General features: G+C 40.8%; 1 protein-coding gene across 4 annotated transcripts in view; it reads left to right on the top strand.

Annotated features, from left to right (window-relative positions):
* Positions 1-15,826, top strand: part of PLEKHG4B (pleckstrin homology and RhoGEF domain containing G4B) — a 960,241-nt gene that overhangs the window by 874,031 nt on the left and 70,384 nt on the right. For all 4 annotated transcript variants that reach the window (XM_044065125.1, XM_044065124.1, XM_044065120.1 and 1 more), the window contains exon 20: positions 7,469-7,585. In XM_044065125.1, coding sequence (XP_043921060.1) covers positions 7,469-7,585 — 117 coding nt within the window. The remainder of the gene's footprint in view (positions 1-7,468; positions 7,586-15,826) is intronic.

Genomic DNA, 15,826 nt, shown 5'->3' with positions numbered 1-15,826 from the left:
TTAAACAGACATTTTAAATCTCTGTAGTCACAAACATGCTTCCTTCTGAATGTTATTTTCCTCCCAGAAACAGTGAGAGCTATAGGCAGTTCATGGATATTTAATGCTTTTCCACAGGAGACTGAACTCTCTTGTGACATCTACATTTGGCTTCTCCTTGAAGCAAATGTGAGGGGCAGTTGTGGAAACTAAAGTAATGTGTATGGACTTGCAGATGATTTACTTTACTGTGGTATATTAAGGTCAAATGCACCATACTTAATTCCTCGTGGGGAAGTATCCAAGATAGATGCTGTTGTCTTCTAATAGCATAATAAAGGTGACAAGGTAAGTATGCTTTTTACTTTCCATGTTGATATTTTTTTTTGGGGGGGGGGGTGCTCAGAATAATGTTAAACATATGTTATTCCCCACCTAGACTTTTTTGTTGAATAGGTGGAATGTGATATTTTTTATCACACTATCATTGAACCTAGTTTCTCTGTTTTTGTATAAATTTGGAACAAAAAAGTGTTAAAAGATGTCTTTTCCCTAGAGATTTTAACTAAAGTTGTCTAGTCCTCTCATCTCCACACCACCATTGTCATGGAGATTTCTCAGCTAAGGGCAAAGATAATTCACGTTCTTTGACCTGTCATGCAAAGCATCCTGATGTAATGTTATGTTTGACACTTGCAGTTTGGCATTTAGCATAAACCACACCACTCTGCAGTATTTCCCAGAATATATAAAGTAAAAGTTATGTCTGAAATTTTACCACCCAGAGGAAGATACCTTTTTAAAACTAATTCTTCTGTTTAGTACATCACTTTGAAAGCTGTCTGATTAAGGAACTTAGTGTGGATATTTTATTGTATTGATGGGTGGGCAAAGCAGTTTTTCATCTGATAACAAGTGAAAAGAATCCGACACTTGTGTTTAGTCTGCAAATAGAACTCTTTCCCAAGTGGTGGAACTGGTAATGACATGTTTCCCACTTTCTAGTTGTTGTGTCTTTCGGCTTATCCCGGTTAGGGGTCGCCACAGCGGAACTCCGGTCCACTAATGTTCGGTAGTGGATTTTTACATGCCGAGTTACCAGCCCTGACGCACAACCTTCAACGAAGGCACGCCCATTCACGCATGCCTCCACACAGAAGACGCTCTAGCTGATAAACGAACGCGACGTCTTGCTGTGAGGCAACAACGCTACCGCAGCACCACTACCGCGGGTTATGTTTCCCACTTTCTAGTACTTCTGTATAATACAGAAACCCAGACAGTGAAGTCAGACCAAGTGAAACGCTAGAGGTAATGGAGATAAAGTATGTGAGATGGGTAGTAGGATGCACAATATGGGAACCAACAAAGAAATGATGACATCTGAGCAGAAGGCAAAGTAGCTTCAATTGCACAGAAGGTCAAAGAGAACAGATTGTGATGGTTCATACACATGTGCAGGAAAGCAGAAGATGTTTTGTTGAAGAAGATAGTATAAACTCAAGTGGAAAAAACAAGGACATCCAGCAAGAAGATGTATGGACTGTACGAGAGAAGATTTGCAGAAGTCAGGCATGACTGTCAAAGAAGATGGGAGAGCAGCACTGAATCAAGAGAGGTGGGGTCAGTTGATTCAACAGCTCAGCCACATGCAGAAAATGATAAAAAGGAGGTAGATGATGATGATGATGACTTGGCAGAACTGTAGGTACCCTTAATCAGTGAGTGGTTGCATCATTTCACTTGTATTCAAGGGTGAACTCCTAATTACACATTTAGCAACAGACAGAGGCTTGTGTTAAGAAAAGAAGGTCTAATGAAGCAGACCAGGCTACAACTCTTACCACACTTTTCAGCCACCAAACCAGGACCGAAACACTAAAGGTGGAGGAGTATCAATATTCACCAAGGGTATTCACACCACCAAGCTAGTTGCCCAACATAATGCATCTGAAATTCTCCAGGTGCAACTAACACTAGGTAAGACTGCAATCCAAATTGTAGCTTGCTACAGATCCCCCACCAAACACCAAGATTCTCACTACAACTTTCTAAACATACTGGAAAATATTAAGATAGAACCAAACACCCTAATACTGGGTGATTTTAACTACCCTGCCATTAACTGGGAAAACTACTCATGTACCAACACATTTGCCCAACTGGAATTCATAAATTCCAATGCCCTGGATCAACTAATCCATAGTCCCACAGGAGCTTCAATATCCTAGACCTGGTCATTACCAACATGGAAAATTGATGCTCCACACCTATGGTCACCCCCTCATTAGTCAGGTCTAACCATAAGCTAATCACCCTTAACATCCACATCCCACCCCCCAGTAAGGAAACCTCCATAAAAAAATTTTCCAAAGCCAACTTCATGCTACTCAAGTCAGAAGTGACAAACTTCATGACACCCATGCAGACAGGAACTGAAAGTTCAACTGCTGAATCCTATACTAAGGCATTGTACGAGCACATCTACTCATGCATGAATCATGTCATCCCAAATAGAACCAAGATGCTCTCTTCCAAAAAAGGAAGCCAATCTGGTTGTGCCCTGCCATAAACAAACTTTACAACAAAAGGAAGAAACTGTTGCAGAAAAGAGGAAAATCCCAGGATGCAAAAAACTTCCTTACCAGCCTTAGTAAGAAACTGAGATCCCTCATAAAATCCTCCAAAGCTAGTTATGAAAATAAAATTGCCAAAGATTCCAAAGACAACCACAAGGCATTCTATAACTATGTCAAGAATCTAAATGGCAATGCTCAGATCTGCTCTGAGCTAAAACAGAATGGTATTAAATGTACTGATCCCAAGGATATTGCCAATATCCTGGCAGATCGATTCATTGCCAACTTCACCCCCCTTTCACCCCTAAATGGCCCATCTCAATACCGGAAGATTACCAAATTCTGGTAATAACGGCCACACAGGTAAAAAACGCACTCTCCAAAGCTAAGAATACAGCATCCATGGGACCAGATGACATCCCGGGCTGTGTACTACATGAACTACAATATGAACTGGCACCTTACCTAAGTGTCATGTTTAATCATAGCCTCACCTCAGGTTTCATGCCCACTAAGTGGCACAGAGCTACAGTTATCCCATTCCACAAGGGGGGATCCACCTTGGATCCCGGAAACTACCATCCCATCAGTCTAACGAGCCTTATCTGCAAGGCCATGGAGTGTATTATCATGGAACTTATAAACAAAGACATTGGCAACCTTCAAACACTGGATCCCACCCAGTCTGAGTTTGTGAAGGGCCGATCTTGTCTCCTGAACCTGATTGACTTCTTTGAATCAGTCTCCAGAGCCATGGACAAGGGTAAGGTGGTCCACACAGCCTATCTAGACCGTGCCTAGGCCTTTGACACCATCCCCCACTCTGGAATCATAGATAAACTTACTAAGCTGGGCATTAATCCCTACATCACCCAATGGGTTGCTAACTGGCTTACTGATAGAACCCACACTGTAAAAGTAGCCGACTCCAAATCCAGCTCCAGACAAGTGATAAGGGTTCAGTCCTGGGACTGCTCTTGTTTGGCATCTACTTCTCTGAAGTACAGGCCAACACTTAGGGACTCTGGCTAACAAAGTTCGCAGATGACTGCAAACTGGGAGCCATTATTGAATCCCCAAATGATGTGGATATTCTACAAAAGGGACTTACAGAAACAGATGCTTGGTGCCAGAGCCATGGGCTCAAGCTCAGTGCCAAGAAATGTATAATTATCCCCTTTGGGAAAAAACATGTACTTGTGAATTACCATATAGGTGGCAGTACACTAAACACCGAAAGTGTGATAAGAGACTTAGGGACACAGGTGGACAGTGGTCTCACCTTCAATAACCACATCACCACAACAGTCAGGAAATCCTTCTATGTAGTGCACCTCATCACTAAGGATGTCATTGTCCCACTGTACTCATCCCTCATTAGATCCATTATAGAATACAAAGCCCTGTTTGTTATGTACCTCTCAAGACATCTGCAACAACTGGAAAGGCCGCAGAATTACCTCACTAAAAGAATCACAGCCCTAAAGCATATGCCGTACGCTGACTGCCTTAAAAAACTCCAGCTATACTCTGTCGCATATCGTCTACTCAGAGGCAATCTCTGCTTAACATACAAGGCCATGTCAAACCCAGAGCTGTTGGACATGCTACACTTAAAGAAATCCCAATCCCTCAAAGCCACATGCTCCAGGGATCTAAATCTTGTCATCACAATAAACTAAACATGCTGGAGGGATAGGTTCCTGACCCAGAGACTCCCCAGACTCTGGAATAGATTGCCTATACATGTCAAGCAGAGTGCCTTTTTGGCTCTCTTCAAAAGGAACCTTGACGATTGGATGGGAGAAAGGAAATTCACCCCAGGGATCATGTCAGTCGCCCTGTTAGACAGGGGTCCAGGGAAGTAAATAGTGTGGGAAGAAATAGCCAGGGAAGTGTTATGGCTAGGCTTGTATAGGCCCTAGGGCTGATAGCCTAGTACCAACCTATGAACTTAAGTAGTTAGCTGAAAGACGTTGCCAGCTTCACATCAAATATTTTGGGTGACACTGATATATCTCTGTTTGGGCATTTTTTTATAAGCTTTACATTTCCTGAGTTTAGATTTTCTGTAATGAAATTAGTCACATAATTTATTTATGCGATTACATCTTTCACAGTATTTGTTGTAAGGCAGGCAGTTTCATTGCATAAAGTGTTTCAATTAGCCCCCTTTCCTTTATTTAAAATAATAATCCATTTTCTGGGTTCACATATAGTTAATAATTAAAGATAAGCATGCAGTTTAGGAGACCATTAAAGAACCTAGCTCAAGTTCCCAGTTGCCTCAAGCACTGCCTGATTAAATTACTTGCTTAAGGTCGCACAGTAGGCAAATGAAGGTTGAAGGAATCAAACCTGTACCACAGGAAGTAGCTTGTTAACACCTTATAGCTCTTCACTGACTGACAGTCTTCTGCTGGTGCCTGAAATGTACATTTTAGAAATCAGTCATCTGTGCTATGGACATTGCATGCCTTCACTACCAGGACAAAATTGCCTGTTGGTCCATTATGAACATAGTGATTACTAGCTTTGCTGCTGGAAAGATTAGTATAGTAACTCATTTTTACTGCTAATGGTTAAAATGGTAGCTTAATTCCAGAAATAAACCAGTAGGTTCCTGGTCCATATACGTATTGCTTGTGAAGATTCTGCTGTATTTTAATCACAGCTAGATGGGAGAATCTCTATGAAGGAAGATATGCAGTAAGGCTGGAAATAGGCATATTTTAGCAACATCACAAGGACACAAACCAGCTCTTTACAGAGTGAGTTCTAGCTGTGGGTATAAGCAGCTTGCAGAAATGGAATGGTTAACCACTTTACTTGTGCATATGTAGTGTTGTTCATAATTATTCAGATTGTTTCAGCCTTAAAACTCTTGCAACTCTTGCAGTTCTGTAATTACTGTTCCTTAAAGTCAGTCATGTGGCATCATAACAATTCTCCATGCCTTAATCATGTTATATGGCATATGTAAGAAGTTCAGCCCCTAGTAGTAAAGCTGCCTTTTGTAATGGATGAGCATCAATGCTTTCCCAGTTTATCAAATGCTCTACATCTTGAAATCCTCAAATGAATGTTGCTGTTCCTTTCTGAAGTAGTTTGTAAAGTGCAGCTCACAGTAGTGTCATATGCAGAGATAAAAAGCAGCTTTGAAGGTTGTACTTCCGTCACTCTCAGCATGTTGTTGTTTACCTTATTCATTTAACTGTTTGCTGTAGGTTGTACTTCCATCATTCTCTGCATGTTGTCGTTTACCTTATTCATTTAACTGTTTGCTGTAGGTTGTACTTCCATCACTCTCTGCATGTTGTTGTTTACCTTATTCATTTAACTGTTTGCTGTAGGTTGTACTTCCATCACTCTCTGCATGTTGTTGTTTACCTTATTCATTTAACTGTTTGCTGTAGGTTGTACTTCCATCACTCTCTGCATGTTGTTGTTTACCTTATTCATTTAACTGTTTGCTGTAGGTTGTACTTCCATCACTATCTGCATGTTGTTGTTTACCTTATTCATTTAACTGTTTGCTGTAGGTTGTACTTCCATCACTCTCTGCATGTTGTTGTTTACCTTATTCATTTAACTGTTTGCTGTAGGTTGTACTTCCATCACTCTCTGCATGTTGTTGTTTACCTTATTCATTTAACTGTTTGCTGTAGGTTGTACTTCCATCACTCTCTGCATGTTGTTGTTTACCTTATTCATTTAACTGTTTGCTGTAGGTTGTACTTCCATCACTCTCTGCATGTTGTTGTTTACCTTATTCATTTAACTGTTTGCTGTAGGTTGTACTTCCATCACTCTCTGCATGTTGTTGTTTACCTTATTCATTTAACTGTTTGCTGTAGGTTGTACTTCCATCACTCTCTGCATGTTGTTGTTTACCTTATTCATTTAACTGTTTGCTGTAGGTTGTACTTCCATCACTCTTTGCATGTTGTTGTTTACCTTATTCATTTAACTGTTTGCTGTAGGTTGTACTTCCATCACTCTCTGCATGTTGTTTACCTTATTCATTTAACTGTTTGCTGTAGGTTGTACTTCCATCACTCTCTGCATGTTGTTGTTTACCTTATTCATTTAACTGTTTGCTGTAGGTTGTACTTCCATCACTCTCTGCATGTTGTTGTTTACCTTATTCATTTAACTGTTTGCTGTAGGTTGTACTTCCATCACTCTCTGCATGTTGTTGTTTACCTTATTCATTTAACTGTTTGCTGTAGGTTGTACTTCCATCACTCTCTGCATGTTGTTGTTTACCTTATTCATTAACTGTTTGCTGTAGGTTGTACTTCCATCACTCTCTGCATGTTGTTGTTTACCTTATTCATTTAACTGTTTGCTGTAGGTTGTACTTCCATCACTTTCGGCATGTTGTTGTTTACCTTATTCATTTAACTGTTTGCTGTAGGTTGTACTTCCATCACTCTCTGCATGTTGTTGTTTACCTTATTCATTTAACTGTTTGCTGTAGGTTGTACTTCCGTCACTCTCTGCATGTTGTTGTTTACCTTATTCATTTAACTGTTTGCTGTAGGTTGTACTTCCATCACTCTCTGCATGCTGTTTTTTACCTTATTCATTTAACTGTTTGCTGTAGGTTGTACTTCCATCACTCTCTGCATGCTGTTGTTTACCTTATTCATTTAACTGTTTGCTGTCGTCACATTCATTTTCTGCATCTAAACACTGTATGTTTCATTGCTAATTTAGACTACTGAGCAGGTAAAGTTGTTGATAGTTCTTATATAGTTTTTCAGTAATGTTCTGCTTGATGCACTGCAATATTTCTCAGAATATATTAACAAACATTTAATAGTTTATGTCTACATTTTTTAAAATAATAATATGCCTTTGGCATTGTCACATGTTAATAGCTTCCTGGTCATTTGACATTGCAGAGCTACGAATGCAAGAGATGGTGTCCATGGGGATAGGCAACAAGCCTTTTATGGATATCAAGCCCAGCGATGCTGCTATCAGTGATCGAGCCGTAGACTACATTATGAAGGGATCAGGTATGGTGTCATTCAGCAGCAGCTGCCCCATTGCTGGTTTATTCCTAAGGTTATAACATGATAATTGCCTCTTTCAGAAATGCTCTTCCTTGTTAGATGCCTAGAAATATGGATTTTTGGGACTGCAGCTTACCTGTCCTTGCATTTGTAATGCATGTTTTGATACAAATATTGACTATAAACCAGAGATATATTTTCATGTCATGTTTTCATATCAGTTATGCTAACATTTCCAAACTGTGTAATCTTGGCAATATGACATAATCCCTTACTTGTTAGAGGTGTAGCCCCTTTACTATGCACCTAACATTCACTTATATATTAACCTCTTCATCCCCCCTCTGCACTATCCCACTACCTTGTCTCTATAGGCTATTGCTGACCGCCCCCCCAATAGCTTCATGTTTAACCCTTACCTGTCTTTTACCCCGGTAGCTTCATACCCTTCACTTCCTTTAAAATGCTTCCTAACACTCCAGTCTATATTCCTGCTATCTCTTCTGTCCTTCATCTGCCCACTACTTCACTTTTCCCACTCTTTTCATGTACCATCCCACTGTTGGCCTGCTTTTATATCCTCACAAGCCTTTGTGACTTCCCATACCCTTCCAGGCTGCCTTTTCTCACATACACCCTGGCTCCAGTGCTTTCCACTTGTTTGATACTTTTTTTTTATTCTGTGGACACATCAGTATCGACTCAACACTTCTGCATCTTCATCATTCCTCATCTTCCTTTACCACCACTAAAAAACAACATTCCCATATGCTGTTTAGCAACGTCCACCTTCTTCAACAACTGCAGTACTTATCTCCATAGCAACCTGATCTCACTGCATCACTACCATTTGTGTTATCTGTTTGTCCCCATTTCCCTTCATTTCCGGTAAATACTATACAAAAAATGTTGTGGCATTAGTTAAAGTACCTACCTAGTAAATGGGAAGTCTTCTGTTCAGATCCCATTATTTTTTCTCCAAAGGTAAAGGACAAACTGTAAGAACTATTAGGTATCTGTTACATTGGGATAGTGATTTGTGTTCAGTGTTCCTAACTCATGCCTGAAGGATGCAGGATTCAAGTCCTAGGCCAAGAAACTGTCTAAGTACAAGGTTATATGTTAAATGTTATATGTTAAAGTCAGTGGGGACTGTCAGCTTTTATACTTTTTTGTAATTTAAATAGCACTTTATCTCACTTATGGAAAATCTGCATGAGTTACATTTTCTTACAGTTTCTTTTCCTATCCTCTAACTAACGTCTTCTCTTCAATCCAGTTTTCTCCCTTAAACTCTCCTACTTTATACTTATTCAACTTATAGCTGGACTATCACCTAAATTTATAGACTTTACTCCTATTCCTATGTCTCACTGAATATTGTACTCTACAAATTCTATAAGGTGCAGCTACCTACTTTATATAATGTATACTTGCTTTTGGAACTTTTTACTCAGTGGACCTCCACTAAAATGACCCATTTGTATTGTGTACTTATGTCTACTATGTTTTTTTTTGTTTATTTATTTAACATTTGTTTACCGGGAAAGCCCAATGGGAATAGAGCCCATTTTCAGCGGAGGCCCAGGGAGAAAAGTTCTAGATGCATGCCTTTCTAATATTGGAGGAAACCAGAGCAGCAAGATGAAACCCATCTAAATGCAGGGAGGACATGCAGACTCCACACAGAAGGCACCCCAGCCAAGAGTCGAACCAGAGATCCTCTTGCTGTGAGGCGACAATGCTAACCGCTGCACCTCTGTGCAGTATTCTTTTACTGTATTCCTCAAATTCTTTATGATGATCTTTTGTTCTTTGTTGTATATAATCCTGTTATTGCTAAATTGTACTTGGAGCTTTTCTCCCTAGGCCTCCACTGAAAATGTGCTATTAGCCTAGCCCAGGGTTGCCAGACGTCCCTATTTGGGTGGGACTGTCCCGAGATCAGCAGCCTGATCCCGAGTCCTGCCCTGCCGGTTTAAATCCCGGGCAGCCTCCGCTTTTTTTTTTTTTTTGATTGGCCCGTATGCCGGTATATGGGCCAATCAAAACAGAGCTACTTCTGTTTAATGCGGAACATCGCAGTTCCGCATTAAACAGAAGCAGCTCCGTGTTTAGCGATTTTTTGATTGGCCCGTATACCGGTATACGGGCCAATCAAAACATCGCAAAACAGAGCTACTTCTGTTTAATGCTGAACATCGCAGTTCCGCATTAAACAGAAGTAGCTCCATGTTTAGCGATTTTTGATTGGCCTGTATACCGGTATACGGGCCAATCAAAAAATTGCAAAACAGAGCTACTTCTGTGTAATGCGGAACTGCGATGTTTCGCATTAAACAGAAGTAGCTCTGTGTGTATTTATTTTTGATTGGCCTGGGCCAATGAAATAAAAAATAAACACAGAGCTACTACTTCTGTTTAATTAAAGACGTGGAAGACTTTTTTTTTTTTTTTTTTTAGTCTTCACCTTCAAGCCAGACCTCCCCAGTAAACAAATATCAAATAAAAATAAAATAATAAATACACCCCTTTCGCAGTCTTCAGCCTGTTCCATCAGTTTATTTCCTGACATGGACAGATGTGGCCTTTAAACAGCTACATCAGGAGATTATATCGAGATACTGTTTGAGAAAGAACTCAATACCTATGCCTCTAGGTAGTAATATAGTTCAGCAGTTTTTTCCCATCCAACCATATTACCTAGCGAGTAATCAAAAGAAGCAGTGTGAGCCCCAGCATGAGTTTAGCTACTTGTAGTGAAATCCATACAGCAAGCAGAGAGCCAGTCTTTAACAGTGCCATGAATAGTCAAGCTTGGCTTCACCTTAACCTCTTTATGGAGGACCTAAGCTTGACCCTTACAATACCCTTTCTCATTCTAGTTTGGCACAGAGAAACAGAACCAGGTTAAGGGGATTCAAGATAAAATATATGGCATATCTGAGATCAGCTTATCTTTCTGTGTGTACAGATGTCCTTTCAGATGACATATATGACTTAGTGGAAGCCTTGGATCTACCGCCCCTATCAGAGCTGCTAGCAGCAGCAGCCATTTAGAAATCAGTACCGTACTTTTCACCAACAAGATCACTGGCAAGGGTGTTCTAGAGGTTCCTGGTATTGGAAGAATTGTACCATGCTTCTGACTCCCCATCTGACCATCTTCCAAATTCCTGAGATTTGGCTGATGAAAGGATTTCCTGATATGTGCCTGCATGGTACTACTTCACAATGAAACAGCTAGTCATGATTGTGCTTGTGGTTTTCCTCCATTCTGTTATTTCATAACCAACACCTCCCTACATAGGTTCATAGGTTCATAGGTTCATAGGTTCATACTAGGCTATCTGCCCGAGGGCATTTACAAGCCTAGCCCATCGTTTTGTGGCTTACGCCACCCCTTTAGTATGGGGAACTATACCCATTATTTTGCTGTGCCTCTGTCGAGCAGTGACACTGAGGTAATCCCTGGGGTATATCTGCGATCTCCCATCCATTGGTCAAGATTTCTCTTGAACAAGGCCAGCGAGATGCTCTGCCTCACATGTACCGGGATTTTGTTCCACAGCATAGGGAGTCTTTGGGTGATGAATCTATCCCTCCAGCACGTCCTATTAATAGCCGTGTCAAGGTTTAAGTCTCCGCCCTTGTGGCTCTGATGGATCTAGATTTTTGAGGTGAAGCATATTCATCAAATCTGGGTTTGACATGGCCTTGTATGTTAGGCAAAGGTCACCTCTGAGCAAGTGGTAGCGACTGAATAGAGCTGGAGTTCTTTCAGTCGGGCAGCATAGGACAGATTTTGAGACCCTTTATCCTTTTGGTGAGGAACTTTTGTGGCCTCTCCAGCTGCTGCAAGTGTCGGGTCAGATACATTCCGAATGGGGCATTGTACTCAATCATTGGTCTGATGAGTGATGAGTAAAGGGAGACTATGACCTCCCTTGATCTAGATGAGAATCCCTTCATGATAAGGTGGGCAATGTAGAAGGTCTTCCTAACTACTTTAGCTACATGGGTGTCGAATGACAGACTACTATCAACCTGGGTCCCCAGGTCCCTGATAACTTCTTCTGTGCTCAGTGGATTGCCACCTATTTGGTAGCTAGGGGTAACCTTGTTTTTCCCGAAGGGTATGACTATGCATTTTTTGGCATTTAACTTTAGGCCGTGGCTCTGGCACCAGTTATCCGTTTCTGTGAGACCCTTCTGAAGGATATCTGTGTCAGATGTGTTTTCTACTATGGCCCAGTTTGCAGTCATCTGCAAACTTTGTCAGCCATAACCCTCCTGTGTTTGCTTGTACTTCGGAAAAGTAGATGCCAAACAAGAGTGGGCCCAGGACTGAGCCCTGTGGAACACCACTTGTGACAGGCTTTGAGTCTGACATGGCGCCAGCAACTCTGACACTGTGGGTTCTGTCACTCAGCCAGTTTGCAACCCATCTTGTGATGTATGGGTTGACATTTAAGCTGATGAGTTTTTCAATGATACCCGAGTGGGGTATTGTATCGAAGGCCTTAGCCAGATCGAGGTAGGCTGTATGGACTGCCTTTCCCTCATCAATGGCTTTGGTGACTGTTTCAAAAGTCAACCAAGTTTAAAAGGCATGATCTGCCTTTGACAAAGCCAAACTGGGTTGGATCCAAAGTCTGCAAATTCCCTATGTCTTTATTTATGAGGTCCATTATTATCCTCTCCATGGCTTTGCAGATAAGGCTTGTCAAGCTAATGGGCCGGTAATTTCCAGGGTCGGTGGAGGCACTGCCTTTGTGAAGTGGTACCACAGTTGCAGTGCGCCACTCCTGGGCACGTATCCAGAGGTAAGACTTTGATTAAACAGCTGTCCTAGCTGTGGGTTTAATTCCTCATTGAGTTCATGGAGCACACAGCCGGGGACACCATCAGGTCCCATGGATGCTGTGTTTTTGCTTTGGAGAGAGCAGTTCTCACTTGGGCGCTGGAGATGTTTGGGGGCTGCAATCGTTTGGTATAGATATCTCTCCTTTTGGGAAGGGAGAGAAGTTTGCACTGAACCTGTCAGCCAGTATGTTGGCAATGTCTGTAGGATCAGTAATCTTCACATCATTTTGAACTAGCTCTGAGCATATCTGGGAGTTTCCTCCCAGGTTTCTAACATAGCTAAAGAAGGCCTTATGATTGTCTTTTGAGTCTTTAGCTATTTTTCTCTCAAAATTTGCTTTGGATGATTTTATGAGAGCTCTTAGTTTTTACTTATAGTGATCAAGGGTGTCTTACCTTTTAAGGATTTTGCTCTATCTTGTAGTAGCTTCCTCCTTTTGTTGTAGAGTTTGTTTATGGCTGGGGTCCACCAGACTGGACGCTTGCCTTTGGTACAAAGAGTCTTTGTTTTGCTTGGGATTGCCTTATCCATGCAGTCCTGCAGGTGCTGGTAGAAGGCATTTGTAAGTGATTCAGCGCCTTGTGTACTGTTTTCCGCTGCCTCGGGGCCCTTAAAGGAGACCACACTAGTCTTTAGAAGTGTGAAGTTGGCTTTGAGAAGTTCTTTACTGTGGTCTTTTTATTTCAGGTGGGGTGGGATGAGGACCTCCAGCGAGATTAGTTTGTGGTCTGATCTCACCAGTGAGGGGTACACCTCCGGTGTTGAACATTGTGCTCCCATGTTCGTGATGATGAGATCAAGTATGTTATCTCCTCTTGTGGGGATGGTGACTAGTTGTTCCATGGCATTTGAGTTTATGAATTCCAGGAACTTTTGGGCTAGGGTGTTTGGGCTTGAGTAGTGTTCCCAGTCTATATTAGGGTAATTGAAGTCACCTAGTATGATGGTGTTTGGCGATACATTTATCCCCTCTAGTGTTTTCAGGAAGGCCATGTGAGGTTCCTGAGTTTGTGAGGGTGGCCTGTAACATGCTACAATTTGCAGAGCAGTCTTGCCTATGGTTAATTGCACCTGGATGGTCTCCGATGCATCGTGCGTTGCCACCAGTCTTGAGGTGTGGGTGTCCTTGATGAATATGGATACCCCCCCCTCCTTTCTTGGTATTGTCCGGATTTTGGGTCCGGAACGCATGATATGAGGTAAAACCTGATAGCGCTGGGGTGCTCTCAGGAGCCTTGAACCAGGTTTCTGTCACAGCACAGACATCGATGTTCTCCATACTGAGGAGGGCCTCGAGTGCGTGCATTTTGAGATTTAGACTTCTGGCATTGAGCAGCATTACCCTTAGTTTTTTTCCTTTTTTGTGTTCTAGGGTGGTAGGTTTAGAATTTGAACAAACCAACCAAATCCTATGCAAGGGGGAATGCACGGTCCAAACCAAGTATCAAATTCACCAAATAGACCAGCAAGGCAGAACGGAGTTCAAATTCCATTTATTTGTTCCAAACAGACTAGTTTCGGCAAAAGTGCCTTCTTCAGTGTAGGACAATAAATTCAAGTTCCTTGCACTCATCCATTTATATACAAACCATGAGCCAATAGAACAAATAGGCTCATTAATATTAATGAATGAAAAGATATTTTTCCAATAGTTAGATGATAACAGAGCAGAATATGTAACTCTGCAATGAGATGCAGTCATCAAACAGACATGTCAACAATATTTGTATTAAAAGTTGTGTTACACTTAAAGTAATGTGACATAATATATATATGTATAAACATATATATTTTCCTGGACCATAAACAGCATCTATTAGACAAATGTAGGTCAATAATAACAGTAATAATTTCTCAAATCAACTACCTATATCATCAATGTTCAACAATCAAGACACCCCAGATCAACATTGACACCGTTTGACAATCTTTCATAATCATGGTGTACAAAGTATAGCACTCCAATGAAAGACAGTGAAAACGAAGAACATAACAACCCTTGAAAATTAGAAGAAATGGAATGTGATGGAAAAGTGTAAAATCATATATATATATATGAGGGCATGTATAGTTAATACCCATAACCAGAGTCTGTAAATAATTACTCTCCATGCTAACATTAATAATTTCACCAATAACCTACCTATGTTGAATAAGTTCAATTATCCAGATCCCCATATTATCATTATTGCTGGTTCACAAACCCACATCGCTTGATGTAATAAGCATTAGTGAAGCAAAACAAAAAACAAAAGAATTAGTATACTTTATATACGCAGATATATATTGATTTCCAAGATCCAAATAACCAGAACCTTTTTAATGAAATAGGTCAACAGGGTTATTAAAAAATACCCATAATCTGCTATAAGTGATCATTTAAGCCCGGGTGGAACAAAGCCCCCAAAGTTGTAATCCAATATTTTTCTTTTTGGTCCAATAACCCATGCCAACCTTGTTTGTTAGTTCTATCCCCAGATATACGATCAATGACCATAAAACTAAATTTGGCCTGTGGATGTTTACATGTGTGTTGATAAAGGGCACTAGTCTCCTTATGGTTCCTGACATCACTACGATGTTCGTTCATTCTATATCTCAATGCTCTGGAAGTTTGGCCTACATAGAATGACCCGCAATAACAAGAAGCAAGGTACACCACCCAATCACTACTACAGTTTCCAAAGATCTTTATATTAAATATCCTACTGGTATTACGACTGGAGAACTCCTTAGATTTAGGCATGTATAAACAGGAGCCACAATGTCCACAGGGAAAGGAACCAAAAAGTTCATCACCATGTAACGTAAGTTGTTTGTAGATAGTCCCCCCACTTGCCATATGCTTGAAGTGTGATAAGTAGGAGCCCAGGGTTTTGCCCCGCTTATATGAAAATTGACATTGTGGCCCCAAAATGGTTCGCAATCTGTCATTAGCCAGTAGGATATTCCAATGTTTATTGATGATATTCCTAACCATGTTTATATTTCTCCCATAAGTGGTAATGAACCTGACGCAGGTGCCATGAGATGTTAGATTTTTGTTCTTATTTTTGTATTGTAATAATTCTTCCCTTTTTAGGCAATTGGCTCTACTTTGGGCACTCACAATGTCATGTCGATCATATCCTCTATTGGTAAACCTTTGACTAAGATCCCTGCTGGCTAGTTGGTATTGCTCTTCATTAGAACTAAGACGTTTAATTCATATGAACTGAGATATCGGAATACTTTTGATGGTGTGACGGGGATGTAAACTTGAAGCATGTAGCAGGGTGTTATATTGTGGGTACTTGAAAACTTTAGTGGACAAGGTGTGATCTGGGTTCCTGTAGACAGTGACATCCAAAAAATTGATGGTATTTTTATCACATGTC

Source organism: Protopterus annectens, chromosome 3.part0, assembly GCF_019279795.1.
Source record: "Protopterus annectens isolate FY-2018-M chromosome 3.part0, PAN1.0, whole genome shotgun sequence".
Taxonomy (NCBI): domain Eukaryota; kingdom Metazoa; phylum Chordata; order Ceratodontiformes; family Protopteridae; genus Protopterus; species Protopterus annectens.
The sequence above is the reverse complement of the archived record's forward strand: the minus strand, read 5'-3'. Positions and strand labels throughout refer to the sequence as shown.